Source organism: Aulostomus chinensis, chromosome 15 (genome assembly GCF_037954235.1).
Source record: "Aulostomus chinensis isolate RoL2024-O1b breed Wild chromosome 15, RoL_Achi_v1.0, whole genome shotgun sequence".
NCBI classification, from domain to species: Eukaryota; Metazoa; Chordata; class Actinopteri; order Syngnathiformes; family Aulostomidae; genus Aulostomus; species Aulostomus chinensis.
In genome coordinates this window covers 15,861,840-15,884,754 of record NC_141334.1, presented here as the reverse complement: position 1 = coordinate 15,884,754, position 22,915 = coordinate 15,861,840, and the positions used below count along the sequence as shown (strand labels likewise).

At 40.4% G+C, this 22,915-nt stretch overlaps 1 protein-coding gene and 1 pseudogene across 2 annotated transcripts; one reads left to right on the top strand and one right to left on the bottom strand.

Annotated features, from left to right (window-relative positions):
* Window positions 1-489: 489 nt before the first annotated feature.
* LOC147248931 (gap junction delta-2 protein pseudogene) lies at window positions 490-1,969 on the bottom strand (annotated as a pseudogene).
* A 2,459-nt stretch (window positions 1,970-4,428) lies between these two features.
* On the top strand, window positions 4,429-21,495 carry LOC147248930 (vascular endothelial zinc finger 1-like). Of its 2 annotated transcripts, none has more exons than XM_086226215.1 (5): window positions 4,429-4,541; window positions 12,639-13,393; window positions 18,267-18,336; window positions 18,453-18,615; window positions 18,989-21,495. In XM_086226215.1, exons 1-5 carry the CDS (start codon window positions 4,509-4,511, stop codon window positions 19,288-19,290), a joined length of 1,323 nt encoding a protein of 440 aa, XP_086082341.1. In that variant the 5' UTR covers window positions 4,429-4,508; the 3' UTR covers window positions 19,291-21,495. The 2 variants fall into 2 exon arrangements, with proteins under 2 accessions (XP_086082341.1, XP_086082340.1); XM_086226214.1 differs by having other exon boundaries at window positions 18,923-21,492.
* Window positions 21,496-22,915: the final 1,420 nt, after the last annotated feature.

The window sequence follows — 22,915 nt, the reverse complement described above, 5'->3', positions numbered from 1 at the left end:
ATCACTAACTGTATTTGGGTCGTCAATATCTACCTATAGCTAACAATTTCAACAGCACTTGAACGTTTCATTAGTGTAAATCGGCCGGCAGTGACCTCTCCTGGTTATTGTACATTTTACCATACAGATAATTATTAATCAAAGCTTTAATTTACAAATTTAATGGAACAATTTAACACCTTCCAATTTCATAATTTACAATTTTAAGAATAATCTTTTTATCAAATTTGTTGTTTTAACATTGGTTGATAGATGAATGAATACGAACGTTTCTAAAAGGTTTTATTTATCATGTGAAATAGACCTAATTGCTCTGCAAAACAATAAGAGGAATTTTTGAGGCCACAGCAGGAGAAATGATCTGCACTGGTCATGATACAGGTTATATTCCATGATCTTCTGCACAGTTTAGAGGTATAATACAATGATAAACAAATTCAGAGACTTCTCATCCAAATAAAACACTTTGGAGTTTTAACAATCCTATGTTTCCTCAGTAATGCTAGATTATAAATTAATCACGGCAAACACATTCATTTGACTTTATTTACAGACACATATTGATTCGACGCAGCATTACACTTACATCAGCACCTCTCTCTACAGTAATCATACACCTGATAAAGCTGTTAAACCAATTGCAACATCTCCAAAAATGTTCCAAACTGTCTGCTTATTATAGTTAAGTACACTTGAAATGTTCTGAAGAATAATCTCACAGTTTTGAATTGAAATTGTATGTATTATCACTGAACTCTTAATAATTCTATCCTCTTGTTAAACTGATCCATCCTGAAAGTATTTCAACATGTCATTTTTTGAAATAGGCGATCAAATGTTGAAATGTAACACCAAAGGAAATGTAAGAAATTTACAGCCAGGACTTTTTGCCTCTCCCTATTTTGGCCACATAGGGCCTGGTTTTGGGGCGTTCCTTTTCATCAGCATTTCTCTTCGAAGTGCATTCCAGTGTGGAGTCCGTCTCAAAGGAGATAGTCGGGGCCTGGTTTGGGACAGCGCTACGCTTATCCCGGGACATGGTAGAGGTGGTCTGCAGGATGACCCTGCCATGTAGAGAATGTTTGAGCTCCAGCAGCAGTGGATTGTTGTCAGAATACAACCCCACCTCCCGCTCAGGGTCCTTATCACAGCATGGGCAGCATGCAGAGAATAGCACTCTAAAAATATAAATCCAGCCAAGGTAATGCAACTCCACAATGTTCAAGATGAAGCAGCCCAGACTAACGCTGAACATGAAGTTGAGAAAGATGGTCTTTTCTGTTGCTCGAGACACAAAGCAGTCAGTTCGGTTTGGACATGGATAGGTTTCACAGCGAAAAAGCTGTGGGACTTCAAATCCAAACAGGTAATACTGTCCAACCAGGAAGATTATCTCCATGATGGAGCGCAGCAAAACATGGATGATGTAGATAAGTAAAACTTGGCTGGAGAGCTGGGTGGGGTCTTTTCCCACTTCTCTCATTTCTACTGGTGGAATCTCTTCACTCTCACCCCCCTGCGAGCTCCAGTCCTCATGACTGGTATTGTAAGAACTGCCAGCTTCCAGTCTTGCTTCCTTATCCCCCCTTATATGTTTATCCACTTCAAATGCAGGCAAGGACCTGGGTACCACTTCAACCTTGTTGTCATCTAACTTTTCATTCTTGGTGATTTTTTGCAGGACATAGACGATGTAGAAAATAGAAGGTGTAGATACGAGAACAATCTGAAAAACCCAAAAGCGTAAATGTGAGACAGGAGCAAAAGTGTCATAGCAGACATTATTGCATCCAGGCTGCAGGGTGTTGCAGGTGAACTTGGACTGTTCATCGCTGTAGACGGCGTCCCCCACCAGGGCCACAAGTAGGATGCGGAAGATGAGCAGCATTGTCAGCCATATCTTCCCAATGACTGTGGAGTGGTTCTGAACCTCCGTTAGGAAGCGGCCAAGAATGGACCAGTCTCCCATTTCTATGGAAACACAGTTCAAACAGTGGGCTGTTCACAGCATGATAGTCAAATGGCATTATTGTTCCAACATGTTCCACTGCAACTCAGATCTTTAGCGAAAGCTTTGAACATTAGTCACTCGCTTGTCTTATCAAGGATGAATGGAACTGGAGTGTTTGCACATATATGAACTTCAAATATATCTTGATCTACTGTTTACTTTTACATATCCAGAATAGTTCTCAAACGGTGTAATCGGCACAATCTGAATGACCTTCAACCCTCCCAAAATATCCCAATGGATTAAATATGTAAAACATATTCACATACTCCCTGCTCATGTCGGTTGTACACTACAATACAGCATCAAAATTTTTCCCTATTAATAAAGTCATTTATGAAAGGTATTCAGGTTGAGGTAAAAACTTGAACCAAGAACAAAACAAAAAAAAACAAGCAAAAACTGCAATCAGCTTCTGCAATGTTCATTCCCACTTACCTTAGGAGAGTTTGAGTCTTCCTTATCCAAAGCTGGGAATAAATCAGAGGAAGCAATCTGCATAACTGTATTTTCAAGTGGAACCTGTTGCTGGATGTTATAGTGTTTTTTAAACTGGATGAGGGAAGAATAGGCTGACCACACATGTTCCCTACCTCTAACTGAAACACTCATTGCACTGTATGTGAATAAAGGCCTTCAATGTACAGTGGGACAAAGATTGAAATGTACAATGGGGGGCACCGTCTCTAAACAGCTATTCACTGATGAGCAGAGAGTTCAAAGAACCTACTGGAAAGAGTGTGCACAATACCGGGTTCTGTGTTTGATTTGATTTTCATTCACAATCGATTTCCCAAAAATATTTTTACACTTTATGTACTCAGCTGGTCTTGAAAACACAATGTGAAGAATCCTCAAAGCGCTGTAATACTGTACTGTACTTAAAACTACGTCACACATTCGTGTCACACACACTTTTGTGTAGCTGATGTGTGTAACCCTTTAGTTTGAATTTCCATGTCATTTTCTGCATGAGGCATAGAGCAAAATTTGAATTCTTTAAGTAAACTATTCAGACTTGTTTTAAGATACTGTAATCACTGTTGATGTGGCAAAAACATAATATTACTCTGATTCTTTAGTGAAATATCCTTCAATAAGAGATGGCATTTCAATATTGATGCACAGCTGTAGTCCACCTGTTGTAATCTACATTTAACATTTCTGGCTTGATTGTTGCCTCTGTGTGTTTTGTACACGTTGTCTGGTGCAATCAATCAATAAGAGCTCTGTTGCTTTGGTAACTCGCTTTAAACATCGCTCTTTTGCAGCTAGGAATTTTCTTGCAATATCTGCGCAGGCTAATTATTCTCTGAATGTGACAGGTCAAGTTGTAGTATATTACAATATTTTACAGCAAAGACTGAAGGAAGAAGGCACCAGGAGTGATTATGTTGCACATATAACTGTTTATTCTATGTGATTATGCAGATTGTCTGGAATTTCCATCTATTATTGGACTCTACTTTTTATGGCTTTTTAGAGGCCGCCTTTGAGACATGCATCTTTTATCATAATAATACCCACTTGCATCTTGTACAACCTGCTCCTCCCAAATTGATCATCTATATTATACTGTATCAAGACATAATATACAAGTTGTTGGTCTAAACAACTTCAAGGCAGGTGGAAAAACAACCATATAATCCATTGCAGCTCGGATTTATTTCCAGTGTGGTCATGTCAGTTGGCTGTGTCTGTTACATGCTAGTAAATCAGTAATACCATGTAAAGTTAACAGTATCATGATAATGGTGAAGCTATACACAGATAAAGACTTTCAATTTCAGTAAACCCTCAATTCAAACCAGTTTAAGGAGACAAGGCCTGCAAATACATTTAATTATCTTGACTTACTGCAAAGAAATGAATTTAAGGAGTGTTTCACTATCAAGGATAAGATCGAATGCATATTTTTGGTCCACTAGAGGCAATGTATACAGTTGACTCTTTGCATTTTCATTCATCCTATGAATGAAAATGAACCGCTACACACGCGTGTTTCTTCGTTCTTTTTTTAAACTGAAACGCCTTTAATTATATAAAACTATTCAAAAAATGTTATAATTTAAAGCTTAGTTGTCTATAATTTCAACATTTTCTCACAAATTAAAGGTATAACTACAACACAACCATTCGGCAGTCAGCCACATGCGACACCGGGCTCCAAAAAAATGCTTCTCGCCGTTGAACGCGGCTATCCACGGGGGCGTTCAGAATTCTTTATACATTACATGTAAAGTGTTTTTCGGAGCGAAGTGATTCGGCTGATGATCTAAAAAATATTTTTTATATTATGCAGAAGTTTGGAGGTTTTATTGATTCTATTTTTTAGCTATATTCATATATTCATAAATTCTTAAACACATCATTCCCCCCTATGTAGTAACTGAATTGGTACAGACCGTGAGGTTACCGGAAGTTGTTTCAGCTGCCATGTTTGGTTGCTTTGTTGTAGGCTTCCACTGGGTTTCCTACAGAATTAGTAAGTGTGGAAATGGAGCCGAGCTGGAGTACGTTTCTTTTCCAAGTAAGTGCACTGTTTAATGGGGTAAACGGATAGCCGGTGGAGCTGTCTCAAAATATCAGCAGTGAATATATCTCAGCCGGATCCGGTTTTTAAACGAGTAATGCTAATATCAACTAACCAAGCAAAACAATGGTAAATGAAGCCAGGCGTCCAGCTGTGAGGCTTGGGAATGACGCTAGAACAAAAAAATCAATTCCCTTCAACGAGTGTTTGAAAAACGTGGCTTATTTTCGGTACTAAGAACACTTCGATTATAGGTGCTTTGTACGTTGGGAGTTTTTAAAGTTTGTTCGCCATTTCGAAGCCAACAAAACATGCAGGATAATTTCAAGTGAGGCTGGAGACGCCGCCGCTGCACCGTTACAATCGAGACAGACCTGTTTTTTCTCCTTTGATCCGACGCCGTAGGATAATTACATATTACGCCTGCGAAGATTGTCTCTATGGGGATGCGTTACGGATATTTCGTATTCAAAGTGGCTAATTTTTAGCAAACGTTGAATAATCTCATGCTCAGTAAATCTCAGCAGCAGATAACGGCGGTTCTCAAGTCCGCGGTCAACTTTCCGCTCGCCTCAGCCGCTTGGCCAGTAACTAACGTTAGCCAAGTTAGCTAACGATGTCCAGGCTACCTTCGCTAAACACACGCCGACTAATTTAGCTGAATTCTGGCGAGGCTGTGGTGGTGACTGGGCTAAACTAATGCTACATTACTTCCTAACAAAGGCTGTAGAGCCGTTTATTCTACTGGTTATTTATTCTGGTGACCGCGGTGAGGAGGAATTCAAACTATGCACACAACACCAGCTAACACTAGCACCGGAGCAGTACATTTGAAATTAGCAGCACTGATGTTACGCAATTTACAAATGTATTTTCAGTCTGATAGTGAGTGTTGCTGTCTGCGAGGGATACCCGCCTCTGTTAAACCATTCTCACTATTTTTCTTTTGAATCAATGAAACCTCTTCTAATTGTGGCCTTAACTTAGCCCGAAAAAAAAATCACGTTGATGCTTGTGTGGTCGAGAGAACTGGAACACCCTTTTTGGAGAGGGTAACGACTCTAAGGTTACTTCAGTATGTGCTGCCTTAGATTAGACCATTTTATTTCAGAAAATTTGTAGTCTTTAATTCAAAGCCACTCAATGTGTTTGTTGTGGGGGGGTTTTGTGTGGGTGTGATAAACTCAGTGACTAATTTCCCCGGTGAACTTTGCATTTGTACATGATTTACTAAATGGCCATTTCAGGAAACCTATTAAATATACACCGTCATAATTGCAGGGTGTTAAGTTTATTATTGTGTTTCAGAAACCTCTTTTGAGTGTCTGTATTTGGGAGAGCAGGGTCAGAAATAGATCACCAGTATATGTCGGTAATGCTGTTCCTTGCCACTGGCTGCAATAATATTCAATACTTTTGTATATACAGAAATTAGAGACTTGCTATCTTTTGTGTGGATAAAGTAAGATGGGGTGGAACAGTTCATCAAGCCTGGGGTTTTGTTTGTACTGCAGGTTTTTTTAGGTTTCGGTTTATTTTACGCAATACAGAGAATAAAAACATCATCATGGGCTGAAATTGATAAAATAATATTAACATACTCATTACTGTGTTTTCCTGTCATTTATGTTCACAGTTGCACTACTGCTTGTACTATTCTCTGTACTTTCTTGGCTGGGTGGAGCTAATGAGCCGTGCATGTGTGTTTCCTTTTGGAACCAAAAAATTGCGGTACACATGCATATTGAACCTTGGGTTGAGCGGTTTGGTATGACATCCCTTTTTAGAGATGTGAAGAATTGATTCTGAAATGAAACACAGTAAAGAGGAGGAGGAGAAAGCCAAATTACTTGAAGGTTTCACTTGTGCCATCTTCAGTAGTAGGAGAGACAGGCTAGAGGAATGAGTGTAGCTGGTATTAGGAAGAACCATATGGGAGCATCAACATAAATATGTTCATAAATGAGTTTTGAAAAGTTTCTAGATGATGATACTTCACAACCATCTCGGGGTTTAGGTAAGTCAGAACAGGAGGAATTTGAGTGGTGCACTGCAGGATGCTTTCAGCTGGTATGTAACAATGTTAGGTCAAGTATCTCAGCCTTTGGCATTCACCACCTTGTTAGTGACATTTATTGTGTTTTGCTCTGCTGTTTGAGACCATTCCCTTAATTGCATTTATGAGCACTTTTCCTGATCAGTGGCAACGGCAGGTGGACAGTATGCTTTGTTGTACAGTACCTGGCATGTAGCCAGAAGCCGTGCATGTATTATGTACCTCACACTTTGTCCATCTGGTGTAAATCTGTCTGCAGTTATCATGTAAGCGGTGTAATACTTCATTCAGCGACTGCTTCACAGCACTCTTGTTTAAATGAGTGCAAAAATTAGCTTTCAAGTATAAAAAAAAATCCTGTACTATTACACTTAGTAAACCATCATATCATGCTGTATAGACCAGTGTTATACTCAGCAGTGATACATCAGTGATGCTGCAAAGTGACAGGAACATAGTAAAAGATTGCCAGTAAGTGAGAGCGACATAATTTCGTCCCTCTGTGCCTGAAGCTCTTTCTCCAGCTCTGATAGCCACTGAAAACACTTAATTAGTATAATAATAAAGGGAAAAAGCTTATTCATTCCAAAAACTTTGCCAAATCATTAAGAAAATAAAGAGTAGACACACTAGGTGGAAAATGTTACTCATCATTAATAATATTGCCCTCAAAGGAGTCATCCACTGCGTGACATGTGAAGATGGTTTCTAGGATACATGTATGTTCATGGCTGTCTTATCAGTGAATGACGTACATCCATTTTCTGCGTATAATGTAAACGGAATTACACACGCAGTGACATTTAAATTGATATCAGAACCAGGTGCAATTGAGAAGTAGAAAGACAATAGATCTAGCTATTAGATGCCCAGCCACCACGTTCTTGGCCTTATAAAGTTATGATGTATCATAATAGCAAGCTCTGGCCTGCATGCACATCAGCCGATATTGACCAAATCAGCTAATCATAATCATGCCTCTAACCCCCAGACAATTGCATGTCTAATTGCCTCTGAATACCTGAGCTGTGCATGCAGGTTTTGTCATTGCAAGTAGGCAAATTAGGCTTCCCCCCCCCCCTTTCCTTTTTTTCTCAGTGCATGGTGTTCTATGTCATGAACAAGAAGGACAACAAGGCAAACAAACTGGATAGTAAATGCAACATGGAGGGAGCAGAAGCAGGTACCTCGTAGTGCTTTGGGTTTACATCCATGCTGATTTTAGCTGAAGCCCAAACACCTGTGTCTACTGCAGGGTCACTTGACCCGGAAGTGAATGTTAAGTAAACCCCCTCCCGTTGCACACAAAAGTAAGATGTTTGCGGATGTGAGCTGGGTTGTTTTGGCCTGCAGGAAAGTGGATTAATATTAACTTTGCTTCCATCTCTGGTGTATTTTCTGACAAATCCTCAAAACAAATATTCTTATATGTAGGAAATTCTCTCTGTATTTACGGGCTTCGTTGGGTGCCATCGGCCTTTGTGCCATTAAAATAACATTCACTAAGTATGTTTAACTGTTAAGGATTATGATGAAATTATTTTAAAATGTATTTGAATTTGTGCTCACTCGCAGATAAGAGGATAGAGAGTTGATAATTTTATTTTCCATAGTGGATTCCTTTGTTTTACCACCACAATAGCCGTAATACATAACATATAAGAAAGAAAGAAAATTAAACACACAATAAACCATCAGGAGTATTCTAGATCGATCAAAATGTTATTTTAAACACAGACATCGGCCTCCAATTGCAGAACATCTTTAAAACGTCTTGTCTCAAATGGCTTTGTCACAGCAACAACCCCTTTCTATGATACACAGAAGTTGAAGTATTTGGTGTACAGCTGTGTGTGTGTGTGTGTGTGTGTGTGTACATATATATATATATATATATATATATATATATATATATATATATATATATATGAAAAATCACACAGAAACACTTATTGAGGCTTTAATAACCTGTGTTTTTGGTTCCACAGTCAAAAAGCACATGGTTCGACATGTTGTCAGTCAGTAGCCTAGCCTTAGACACTGAAAAGAAAGCAGTCTTATCAGTCCAAACCCAGCAAAGGTACATTTCATTTTGCAATAGCGCATGGCAATCGGTGAATATTGCCTCATGGCATGAACTGAAATTCTGGAATTTCTTCTTTATGGAGTGCTACATCACCATCGTAACGTGTTTATGAAAGCAGTGGTTTTGTGGACAAAAGGTAAACATTTGAGGTTAAATTGTTCTTGACTGGATACTAATGGGATTCTTGAGATTACTGCAGAATGAAATATTTATCTTCTCATTCTCTGTAGTGTCTAAACCCTCAAATCACATTCATATGGTTGTAGAGTGTGTACAGCACGCAAATTAAACATATCACTATGTTGGTCTATCTGGAGGATATCAGTTTCATGTGCCATTATTGGGTCAGTCAGCTACTTAGCATAGCAGCAATACCCCACAGGGATATGGTTGACTCCGGCCCATATGTGTGTCACATCACCTGATATTTAAATCATTGGTTCTAAGTAGGGTTGTTTTTGTTAAACAAAGTATCTCTTCGTATATTTCAGTTGTGGACACATTTAAAAAGCGTTTGCAAATTCTCGCACTGTGCTCCAAGGTAATGTTTTATAGATTGTAAACAGCTGTACATCTCCCAGCTATGTGTATATTTTGAAGGAATGTTTGCAGTGGGTTATTATTTCAATCCTCAGTTTTTGTGCTTTGAACTTTTGTCTCATTGATGTAAGTGTGTTTGGGAGAAGAATACAGGGTGACGTAGAGTGAGCTTGCTATTGTTATCTTTTAACATCTTAAAATAAGTGAAATAGATGTTGCTTAGCATTTCAACAAACTGTCCTGTAGTCAATGATTTCTGAACTTTAAAGAAAAAACAGATGTTTCTCATAAATTTAATGAAAGCTTTTTTCTAACCGCGAAAGTGTGACCATTTACATTTCTAGTTTTGTTTTCTGTAGTATATTGGGGTTATGGCAGGCAGCTGCAAGTGACACAAAAGATTGGGGAAAGACGCGCATAATCTGAGTCAGAGTACAAGCTCAATTCAGATCTACAGTGGCCTGTGGAGCCATCGGGACACTCCCTCCATTTTGATGTTATTTATGAGGGAGCAGCCTCAGTTGTCAGAGCGCATTTGTGTCAAAATGGTCAGAGCTGCATGAAGGCACAGCAGCTTATAGGCCCTGCACCTCTGTATAGGGGCCACGCTGTCTGCAGTAGCTATGTCTGCGGTTCACAAGCTTCACAAAGAGGCTTCCTCACTGGTATCCCCCACCTACCCAAACATGAAGCCCCCACCCCACCCATGGTGTGCCAGTCGATGGGTTAGCATTGGCATGGTGGTGACTAATCCTGGAAGGTGGCGAGTGTGAGCAGGTGCTGAGACAAATGATGGGTGGGCTTGGTGACATTCTCCATGAGTTCCCAGGTCCCATTGCACACGGGGGGAATGACGGCGAGTTTAGCTGAGTGGTGTGTGGATAAACAATGTCCCGGACTCATGAATAGATGAGCCAAATCAATGAAGATGAGCATACAAAGCACCCCTGCTGAGGCCCTAGTGCATCACTGCTCAGATTTGTGTCTTTCACAATAGGCTAGATGACATAAGGAGGACATTGTGTGGTTCATTTTTCTTTTCTGTCCCCTGCCTCCTCTCCTGCAACTCCTTTCTTGGCTGGCCTTCTTCAATGGATGGTTGAACCTCAAAGGGAAAGGTCAAGCATTTCACCTTGGCCTTTCTTGTTAGTTGATGGCAACACAGTTGTCTTGACCATGTCAGTTTACAGACTGAACAGTGTGAACTGTGATATGGGTTTTATATTTATGTACAGCAGACCGATTGTTACATCCTGCATTACCAACAGTAAATAAATTTGAATGATTTTTTCTTTACAAATGTTAAGTAGAAGAATAAGTAGAAGAAACTCAAAGTCTGTCCCTACTGGTGGTAGATTTGCGACTCTTCATTTAATTGTAAGGTGTCCAACAAGGTAGATCCTAGAACAACAGAAAGCCATTAGTTTTTGTTATGGTACAACTAGTTAGAAAAACTGGCACGCTATGAAAACAGCTGTCATTTTTAAAAGCTGAGCAGGTTTTTTAAAAGCTGATAAAGATACTCCTGAAGTTTTCAATCCTCCAATGACAATAAATCACTTGCAGCAGCAGATTAAAGCCTTAATTACTTTTCTTAGAAAGCTTTATTGTTGGATTGGAAAGTGGCTAAAAGGAGGATTATGTTTCCTTTGTATATAGGGGTTTTAGCTTGCTTGCTTGCTAGCACTGCTATGCTCAGTTTAAAGGCTATATAGGGCAGAATTGTGCTTGTTATATTGGTGCTGTGACCTGGGGGTGTGGTTTTTGAGAGCGAATAACAATCATGGTCAGTAGGTACTGTGTCACACAGTGAGTGAACCTTACCTTCCATCACTTTGAAAATTAGTTGGTAAGGGGCGCTAGCTCCCACAAGGTTTAGCCTCTTAACTAGTAGCATTACCACCCATCCACCCATTGTCTTCCGCTTATTCCTGTTAAGGGTTGCGGGGGGGCTGGAGTCTATCGCAGCGGCTACGGGCGAGAGGCGGGGTTCACCCTGGATAGGTCACCAGTCCATCGCAGGGCCAAAATAGAGACAAACAACCATTCACACTCACAGTCACACCTACGGTCAATTTAGAGTATCAATCAGCCTCGTCCCCTCTTGATGTCTTTGGACTGTGGGAGGAAGCTGGAGTACCAGAGAGAACCCACACAGGAACAGGGAGAACATGCAGACTCCACACAGAAAGATCCCGTGCTGGAGCTGGGGCTCGAGCCTGGAACCTTCTTGCTGTGAGGTGACAGTGCGAACCACTACACCACCGTGCTGCCTGCATTACCACCCTTACTCATGAATGTGAGTTGAAGCAGAAAGCAAACCTTTACTTGTGAACAACATGTACTGTCCAGTGAGTAAACTTCTTTAAAATGCATGCTAGCGACAGATGCTAGCAGCTATGGGCTCCAGCTCCCTGGTCCAGTGCGGGACTGTGCTTGTTACTAAACGCAGGTTACATACACAGAGTTGGGGAAAAACTTTTTCTTAATGCTCAGCTGTCACTCACCTTCTGCGTTACTGCAAAAAGGACTAATCAAAATGAACTGAATCCTTTTAGATGGGCTGCCTTGTCATCTTGGCTGTCTTTTTGAAAATGACCTCGTTTTTGGTTCACAGCTCTTGCAAAAGAGCAAAATTGTGTCTGATGGTTTCATTATTCAACATCGCAGCTGGTTGTTGTTACTCTTACTTGAACTTTTTTTTTTTTCTGTATGTGTGTTGTGTTGTTGCAGTCGTAGGTTTTGTTTTACATCCCAAACTCAAACACTACAGCGTGGGAGAGGCCAACACAGCTAGGAAGCTCAGCTGCCGTGCCACGATAGTCCATGATGTTGTCTTTAGTTTGATGACCTGTATTTTTCCTGTAGTTATGTGCTCTTCCATCCTCTACTGACCCATAATTCCACTTCACCATATCTCTTGAGCTCTGTAGCAAAACTAATGGCCTGCTCTGGAGAGCCTTCTTGGCAGTGCAGCCAGACTTTGCTATGCCTCCGATTTGGAATGCTTGCTTTACAGTCACATGATGAATCAGCAGGGTTGCGATTGGATCATTTTTCATCCAGTATATTTGGATTCTTTTGCATGGTGTCATGCTGTGTCAGCCTCATTAATGACAGATCCGGTTCCCATTTTGTAATCTGTCAGCTTAGTAGCCCATGTTGCTCTCATAGACTTGTCAAAACGGGCACAGTGAAAGTTGACCCTCAAACAAACTCCCAGTGTCGACACAGCTGTCATTAACACTTTGTGGCAATCCTAGTGAAGAGTTTGGGAAGCAGTGATGGAAAGTGAATTACCACAGCTTTAAAATATTTGTGAATTTTATATAATTTAGAGTGACAGAATTTTGTTTTAGAATTAGAATTCAACTTGATTCAACTCAACATGTATCTGTGTTTGTTTCCTCAGCAGGCCAATGAAGCCCTCCACCACCAGCACCAGGTGGCCCAGAATAGCCTGCTGCCACTTCTTAATGCAGGAACTGAACAAATTGACCAGAAGCCTATTCTGCCCATCCAAATAGATCAGAAGCCCCCTTCTAGTGCTGCTGATCTCCTCCTTAAAGACAATGTGGCCAGTGGCGGAGGTGGACGGCCACCAGTGCCTGTGATAAAGAAGGAACACAAAGGCAAAACACCTTTCGTTTGTGGCTACTGCAACAAGGCCTTCCGTGACAGCTACCACCTAAGACGCCATGAGTCCAGCCACACTGGTATTAAAATGGTGTCACGGCCAAAGAAGACTGCCCAGACAGCGCCTACTATGGTTCCAATGATTTCCACCATGCCACGTGAGAACAACGGCAACCCCTCCTACATCTCCACAGTGGCGGGCATCCTCTCCACAGCAACCACGTCCGTTTCCTCAGGCACAAGTATCATGACATCATCTGCAATGGGCAATATACCACAGCAAAATGTCACCAAGAAACCCGCCAAACCTGTCAAGAAGAACCATGGGTGTGAGATGTGCGGCAAGGCCTTCCGTGACGTGTACCACCTGAATCGCCACAAGCTGTCCCATTCGGATGAAAAGCCCTTTGAGTGCCCCATCTGCCAGCAACGCTTTAAAAGGAAGGACCGGATGACCTACCATGTTCGCTCTCATGACGGGGGAGTCCACAAGCCCTATGTGTGTTCGGTGTGTGGGAAAGGCTTCTCCAGGTAAGCTTCATTTACAATTAAATGGCCTCTAATTTTAGCAGGGCTTTCGATCACAAATTAATTCACACTTTTTTTTAATCTATTAAAAATGTGTGTTTCAAATGGATATTGTACAATCGCTAGACACAAATCAGTGAACAGCAACCAACCGTGAAGTTGACAAATATGCTTGGAGGGAAAAAAAAGAAATATCCCCATTATGAGCATAAAGCTAAGGCTTGAACCACTCTGAACACATTTTTTTCCTGCCTTCGTGTAAAGTTGACATGAGTTTATCATGGTTGAGTTATGTGGCCTTCTTGGCACAGAACACAGACTAAGCACAGGGACGCCATCTCTCTGTAGGCTTCAAGCAGTTAAAGGATAAAGCACAGTAAATAAAGGTAGACAGAGGATGAACTCCTTTTTTTTTTACATGTGAATGGTGCAAAGCCAGTCGCAGAATAAAAAGTCTGGACTTTAGCAGTAGGTCCCTTTTTAATTTTCCACAATCCATTAATCACTATCCACACGTTTGCTAGTCTGAGCAGACCTTTGATAAAAGGCACTTGTCAACTGATTTTCCAAGCAGCCATTAGAATTGAGGAGGTGTTTGTAAACAGGAAGTCTGTTTCTGAGATCTAATTTATTCTTGTGGGAGCGGAGACAGAAAATAATTTCATAAGCTGATGGCTGCATTCCAGCTCCAAAGAGAAAAATCTCAACATGTCTCTGCATGGCATTTAGAAATACCACGATTAATAGATTCTACCAGCAAACATAAGAATTAACTTGTGTGTGCGTGTGTGTGTGTGTGAGTGTGAGTGAGAGACAGAGAGATGGTGGTCCCGAACATTGTCACACCTTGAGTTCCTAGCAACAGATGATTGTAGTGTTGATCTGCTGTCCTTGCAGCTCCCTGAACCTTGTGTATTCAGATCTATACTTGTTCCAAGTAGTTTAAATTCATACTTTTATTGACTAACCACATGTTCAAGCAGTGGAAGTGGAGTATTGGGGTGAGTGGGAGGGGGAATCGAGGGGGTTGCACGGAGGCGTCGCTTGTCACTTTGCAGTTCTGGCCAGCATGTCACAGCGTCTCTCTCCCCTGGGAATTCAATGAACACTGCAGGAATGTTCCGGGCAACACATCTAATATGTTACATATTGAGCTCCTATGTAGATGACCCCCCCCCCCCCCCCGAAAACAATGTTGTATAACATAAGAAAAATATTTTTTGAAAAAGTCATTAGTTGTGGGAATCTGAGAATATTGATAACAGTTCAACAAAAACATCAGCAGTGTAGCCTGGGCCAAGCTGTAACATTATCAGAGGGTGTGTGTGTGTGTGTGTGTGTGTGTGTGTGTGTGTGTGTGTGTGTGTGTGTGTGTGTGTGTGTGTGTGTTCACTGCAGTTTCGGGCACGCCTCCAATACACAGTGACGTGCACTAAGGATTCATCAGCATACTGGAAAGTGAGAATGGCCACTGAATAACACGGCACACTGAGTCACTGCTACTTAGCCAGATCTGTAGGCAGGCACTGTCTGGAGTCTGCTCTGTTAGTCAATGGCGCACACACACACACACACGCACAAACAAAAAAGTCTGATTCCGGTTCCTGGCACTACTGAGAAGATCCCAATTGACTCCTCTCATTCGAGGACCGAGAGAGAAAAAAAATGTTTCTGGTTTGGAAGCAGCTGCCAATTTTGTGGCCCCTACCCAGTGTATTCTGGTCCTTCCAACATGATTCATGTCCCAGCTTCCCTATCATGCTGACGGAGGTGGATTAGAGCCAAGGGGAATTTGTGAATGCAGGAGTTTCTCTGTAAAGGTCACAAAGCTGTTTTTCTTGTAGTGAACTCTGTGAATTCAACAACTCGTTAGAACATGATGTCATCCCATTTTTCTGTTGGGTTTTTTTTTTTTTTTTTTGGTTAGGCTAACAGCAAAACAACATTTTTGCATATACATTGTAGTTTTTTTTTTTTAGGAAAAGAGTTTTTTTTTTCATATTTGTATGAAAAATTAATCTTCAAGGTAATTTGTTTTTTCATTCATGAGATAACAAGTATGTGTTGATGCCAAGTTGGTACAAGAACTAGTCAAATACCTCTGACTTCAGTCTGACACGCTGGATAATGAGACATCTTTTATAATATGTATGTGTGTGTGTGTATATGTGTGTGTATATATATATATATATATATATATATATATATATACACACACACACACACACACACACACACAATGGGGGAAATAAGTATTGAACGCATTAACTTTTTTGTCATTACATTTATTTTCAAAGATGCAATTCATGTGACATTTCTTCCAGACACTGGTATTAACTCAAATAATCAACACATGAAAAGAAATCACAACATTCAAATCCATAAATAATGATTATGTGGAATTATGTGCAATAACACAGGAAAAAAGTATTGAACACACCATGGGAAAGCTGTATAGTTTGGCAAGGAAAGGCACCATACCATCTCAAATCTGAAAGTAATTAGTCTTTGTACTTCCTATAAGTGCAAACCAACATCAGCTGGGTTAGTGCTAATTGATGGCCCTATAAACAGGTTGTTTTTTCACCAAGTAGTCAAACAAAACACATCTCATGATGGGTAAAAGCAAGGAGCTCTCTCAAGACCTTCGCAACCTGATTGTTGCTCAGCATCAGAATGGAACTGGTTACAGACTTATCTCAAAGCATCTGAGTATTCCAGTAAGCACCGTTGGGGCTATTATCCGCAAGTGGAAGAAGCATCACCTTATCATCAACAAGCCACGCACAGGAGCTCCTCGCAAGATTTCTGACCAGGGGGTCAGAAAGATGGTCAGAAGAGTTCTCAAAGAGCCAAGGACCACCCGGAAAGTGCTCCAGAAAGACATGGAGGCAGCAGGTACGAGTGTTACAGAGAAAACGATAGGCAATGCACTCCACCGCCATGGCCTCTATGGACGCTCAGCCCGCAAGACTCCATTCCTCAAAAAAAGGCATGTTGAAGCTCGTTTAAAGTTTGCTAAACAGCATCTGGATAAGCCTGTGGAATACTGGGAGAATGTTGTCTGGTCAGACGAGACCAAAATTGAACTTTTTGGCTGTCATACTACACACCATGTTTGGAGGAGAAATGGCACTGCACATCACCCAAATAACACTATACCAACAGTGAAGTTTGGTGGTGGAAACATCATGGCATGGGGTTGTTTCTCATCTCGTGGTACTGGCAGACTTCATATAATTGAAGGAGCAATGAATGGAAACATCTATCGGCAAATTCTTGAGATGAACCTGCTGCCATCCACCAGGATGATGAAGATGAGACGTGGCTGGACCTTTCAACAGGACAAGAAGCACATGGCAAAGTTGACTCTCCAATGGTTTAAAAATAAGAAAATCAATGTGTTAGAATGGCCCAGTCAATCACCTGACTTAAATCCGATTGAACATTTGTGGAAAGAACTAAAGAAAAAGGTTCACCAGAGGGCACCAAAGAATATTCAAGATTTAAAGACAATCTGTGCGGAGGAATGGGCAAAAATCACACCTGAGCAGTGTGGGCGATTAGTTAATACATACAAGAAGCGTCTGGAAGCTGTCATTGCAAACTAAGGCTTCTCCACAAAGTCTTAAACGAGTCTCAGATAGTGTGTTCAATACTTTTGTCCTGTGTTATTGCACTAAATTCCACATAATCATTATTTATGGATTTGAATGTTGTGATTTCTTTTCATGTGTGGATTATTTGAGTTAATACCAGTGTCTGGCAGAAATGTCACATGAATTGCATCTTTGGAAATAAATGTAATGACAAAAAAGTTAATGCGTTCAATACTTATTTCCCCCATTGTATGTATATATATATGTGTGTGTGTGTGTGTGTATGTGTACATATATATATATATATACGTGTGTGTATGTATATGTGTGTATATATGTATGTATGTGTGTATATGTATGTAATATAATATAAAAACCATATTTGGCTAGAGATGTGCATTTTATACTTATCAAAGCTGTTGATTGTTGTCAAAGATGCAATAATTCAGCCCCTGGAACATTAATGAGGTTGAATTAACTTTGTAGCCTATATTATTGTCTCTTAATCCTGACAGACATGTTTGCAAATTTAGAACTGGGAGTAATCCTAGAACTACAAACCAAATCCTCGACAATCCTCATTAACATTTTTTCAAAAACAAAGGGAAGTAAACAGTTTTGGTGTTTAATGTTAAACTGTCAATTTACTAAGAGAAAACAAGGGTAAAACCTAATCAAACACCCTCTCAGCGTGGTGCATCTTGAAACTAGGCCAAACTAAATCACGCATCATCGATCAGGGGGAATTAACCACCGTTGACAGAAATTTTTAAGGAGTGTGTGTTTGTGTGTGTGAGAGAGAGGGAGTGTGGACAAATGCTGCTGTGCTCTATTTGCTTTAATAATGAGGGGATGGGCACAAACACTCTACTTACGATCTGTAAATCGGTTCAACATCATGCATTTGGCTTTTCACTGTGACATCACAGCTTAAATGAGAAAAGTTCTTAGAAATGGATGTGTGACCTGCATTATAATCCCAGGCGTTGGATAACTTACGCAGACAGTGTAGTATTTTTCATGCAATTGATGGTTACATGATCCATATCTATATCTATATATCTATCTATCCAATTATAATTTTTGGAATGTTTTGGTCCTATAACATCACATGAAAGATTCATATAATTTTAATACAAACCTGTGTAGCAGTTTACCGGCTTTGGTAAGAGTCTCTGGAAGTGATTTCAGCATATTTTTAACGTAATGAGCGTATGTGGTAAAACATTATACTGCATGACTCAAAGCTCCGCTGCCTCTTTGACGTTGTTTTCCAGGCCAGACCACTTGAGCTGTCATGTGAAGCATGTGCACTCTTCAGAAAGACCATTTAAATGTCAAGTAACGGTAAGGGCCATTTCCGTCTGATTTAAATGGTTATTACCGTGATTATTATGATGATGATTATTGTTGTTGTTATTGTTCTCCGCTGACCCTTGACCCTGTCCACTGTGTGGCTGCAGGCCTGTACCTCTGCTTTTGCCACCAAAGACAGACTCCGTTCCCACATGATCAGACACGAAGGCAAGGTGACCTGCACCATTTGTGGGAAGATGCTGAGTGCAGCTTACATCACCAGCCATTTGAAGACTCATGGACAGACCAACTTCAACTCCTGTAACAAAGGTGGGTCACATCAGTCACATGGGCACATTATAACCATAGGAAGTTGTTAGCAAGCTCCTTGCGCTATTATCTTAACTTTTACACATTGTGGACACATGCCACTGCAATCTGGTTTGTTTGTACGCATTAAAGGGTAAAATCCAACATTCATGGAGTGAATTAGAGATGTACCACATTATCGCTTAGAGTCCATTCAGCCCGGCCCTTAATCTATATAATAGCTGCACCCTTTTAGTTCTGCCCATGAAGAGCTCCTCTGAGTCGCTGCCGAGCAAACGTTGAAGACTCTCCCTTGTGTTTTTTCCAGACAGTAACGAAGTCTGTAACTCTGCCTCTGCTACACCTGTGACTGTTTCTGCTCCCATCACCACAGCGATGAACCGGGGCAACTCCAACACCAACAACGCTGTTACCATAGCTGCACAAATGAACATAACCACCAACACGGTCAACATCACATCTCCAGTCAGCCTCCAGCACCCAGTCACCATCACTGGGCCTGTCAACATCGCGTCTGTCAACATCCCCGCCACGGCACCCATGAATATTGCCCACCCTGTTGCAATAACGACGCCCATGCCCATGAATATAGCCGGCCCGCTCAACATCGCCATGAGGCCGGTGGATAGCATGCCTTTTCTGTCCCAAGTCCTGCCTTCTTCTCCGCCCTGGTAAAGAAAAAAACAAAACAAAAGAGGAGAGAGCGGTGAACTGGACAGAAATGAAGGGAAAATGAAGTGAAACAGCAGACTCCTGTCCTCATCATTTGCACCTCGGCTCACCCCTGGCTCTTTCTCTCCATGAACTCTGTTTACTTCATCACACCTTGAGGTGAACACTACATTCACACGAGCTGTGCAGCCAGTAGGAGCTCCCCAAGTCTCGGCTGCATCCCCATTAGTGTTGAGACTGACACGAGAGACGGAACACTTAAGTAGGAATCGAGTAGGACTTACTTTGAAATCAGGACAAGTGTAGTGTAGTCAGTTAGGATGATGAAACTGTGATTTGTATCATGATGACAAATGAGAGGAGGCGCCTCCTCAGGCCACCTTGAGGGGACTCCAGGAACACACACCCGTGCTTTTGTGACCAGGAGATAAGATGGACTGAAGCAATAACTCTAAATTGCTCTTTTTGATGTTTTGTCTCCCAAAGCCTTTGGGTGTTGCTTTGTAAGTTGTTTGTTTGTTTTTTTTATTAACTATAGCCTGCTAATCATTATTTAATGTTATAGGAAATGAGTATAGTAAAAGGGACAGCAGCTTCCATTTGCATGGAAGAATATTTTTTCACAGTGCTATAGCTTCTTTTTTTTTTTTCCTCCAATAGTTGTTATGCTCTTGAGGTACAAAAACTAACTTGTACAGTTGACATAGTAATGTATTTTCATGTCAGCATTTTATTTTATTTTTTTTTTTTGCTTTTGTCATTGAAGAGGACCGTGAAAACGTTCCCTTGACTATGAAATTTTTGTACTTTTTCTATTCGTATTGAATCAGAGTTTTGTTTTTATTTGCCTATTGGTAGTGTTCATTTTTCCATGTAGTCAGATTGGAATGAGTCTTGCACTGAAAGCTACGTACAGGTGAGCAGCAGTATTAATGAAGATCAAATTGGAGTCTGAAGTGTTTCGGTTAGCCAGCCTACACTTGGGGCCCATCTAGTTGCTGAACTGGAAGGGGCGTGGCCTTGTAGTGAAGCTTTTCAGGCAGTTACCGTCACCATAAAGGTGACTGATTTGTTTTGTCTGACTTTTGTGTACACTGTTATGTTGTGTTTATTTTAAAACATTTTTTTTTAATACCACCCCCCCCCCCCCCCGAGACGATACTAAGGACCCTTCACTCAGGAAATGCGCAGAAACGCAGCCCATGAATCCTTTTTAACTGAATATATTACGTACCATTTATTATTCACTTCAACATGTCTTGTTTTGTTGGGTTTTTTTGTTTTTTAGACTAGAAACCATTCGAGACTGTGGCGTTAAAGAGTCGGTTAGACTTCCATCGAGGACAAAATGTCTTAAGAATAACTGATGACAAACCTAGCCGTCCATTTACTGTACAATGGCATCCATACTGTACCCTTTTTTCCGTTTCCTTTAGTTCCCTCTCAGGCTGCATGCTTGTGTAGCTGAGGACCAGATGAGTGTGATTGAAATGCAAGTTTGTAACCATTAAAATATTGGGATAATATGGACATTGCATGACCCCAAACACTGTAGCTGTTGAACAGAACTATTTTTAAATGAATGCCATGTTATCTCAACAGTGTTGCAGCTCTTTTGAGTTGCTTTGGTTTTTACAGAAAAAAAAAATGCAATATGCATGATTGTCATTGTCCCCGATCTTTGTTTTTAAACAAGTGTAATTTTTTACATTTTATTTTATTTTCCTTATGCATAAACGTAGAAACACTATGATAGCCTGTTTGCCAAATTTGATACGATAATGTGATGAACTGAACTTTACTTGTGGAATTGAACATCTCTTTATTTTTAAGGATAAAACAAAACATGAATTGGAAGTTCCAGGACCCTTGTGAAAGCAGTTGAATGTATATCTTTGTACAAAACTATTTTAGTTCTGAGAATATGGTAGTTACAATAGATGTGAAAGATAAAAAAATAACCTTTTTTATAAAATCTTTTGTATTAGAACATTAACAATGGTAATTTTGTATATATGAGAAGCTAGGCTTTCTGATTAGCAGAAAGGTCAAACATTCCTACATTTTTTTTAAATGTATGTTTGTCAAATTATTACATAAACATGCGCAATGTTATGTGCCTTTTATTTGGGTTGTCTAAATAAAAGAAAATATCAAATGTGTTTATGTATGGAGTCGTATTCAGTAGACGGTGTCTCATCGGTAAAAATGAACCAAATAAATGTGATCTGTGACAAAACAAACCTTAACAAACCCAGTTTGGCTGAACAGGGACCAGGAGTTCCTGCTGTTTCCATTTCCTACAATCTCTTCCTTTTAGACAAATCGACCAATGAAGTGAGGCATTTCCAGCGAAGATCAACTTATTTTTGTTCGATTCACATGACATTTTTGGCATCTGCCTGGTTCTGTCTCGCTACGAACTGAAAGAATCCACATCAATGGGGTCCTTGACTTTGTCCTTGTAGTACACAATTGTCCAGCAGATGGCGGTGTCTGTGCATTTTACTCCATTTATGCCGTTACAGTCTTGTCTTCTTATATCTTCTGGACTGCTCAGACTCAGCTCTGCCCTGTTAGGTCAAGGCTTGTTTTTGCTTTTTACATTTTCAATTTGCGTTTTCTTGTACTGTATAGTACATCTTCTGGGGAGCGTTGTACTTTTACTTCATGGTTGTAAACATTCCTGAAGGTCAGGAAAGACTAACACCAACTTTCTTGAACATCTCCAGCGACGTCTACATCCACAAATACTTTTTGTGTTGCCTTGTATGCTGCTCGTTTTACAGCTTTATTATGTATCCCAAAAAAAAAAACACTTCAAACTGAAAGTACTACCCTTACCACTACATGACCCTCCCCCTCTGAAGGGTGGAGAGTTCATCTGGAGTTCATCTTGGATGTCTTACTTCCTGTGTTTGTATTAATGAGAATCAAATATTCAAGTTCGACAAAGCACATCATTTCTTTTTAATAGGCTATAAAACAAGATGGCTCTTAATTGTGCTTGTATACATGCTTTGTCTATCTCCTCATGTCTAAGAAGTAATTTTATTATGAGGAGTAGTAGCATCGTAGGCTTAATTCCCAGTCTATTTAATGTGACAACCCTTGTAGGGAATCAGCATGCATGTTACCAAGGTCCCAGTCCAGCTAAATAAAACCGGGCCACAAATGGTCAGTAGTTATAGTTATTATTTCCACCTGTGTTCGCCCTGTAGTATCATGTCTAACCAAAAGCTGCTTATTTACAGAGAATGTGGCAGTAATTGCAAGAAAGACTTGTATGATAAATTAGATGAAATTTGTATGATATAATAAGCAGTTGCATTGAAGCTGCTCTGTCAGGCAACATGAGAGAATTAACTCAGATACTCTATAATTCAGGTTTTTCCTGAATTCCTTTATCTCTCTCTCTCGATAGATAGATAGATAGATAGATATGGCAAATTATTAAATGATTCAACCTGCTGCATCTTTTTTTTTTAATCTGTCTTCAGTCTCCAGACTTTGAAGGGTCAGATGATGAAAATCCTCACAAGCAAAGAAGATGGAACCAGATTGTCTCCAGTCTAATTTAATCTGTAGCACCAAGCTACGTGGAGTTTCTCGACCGTCCAATAGTACG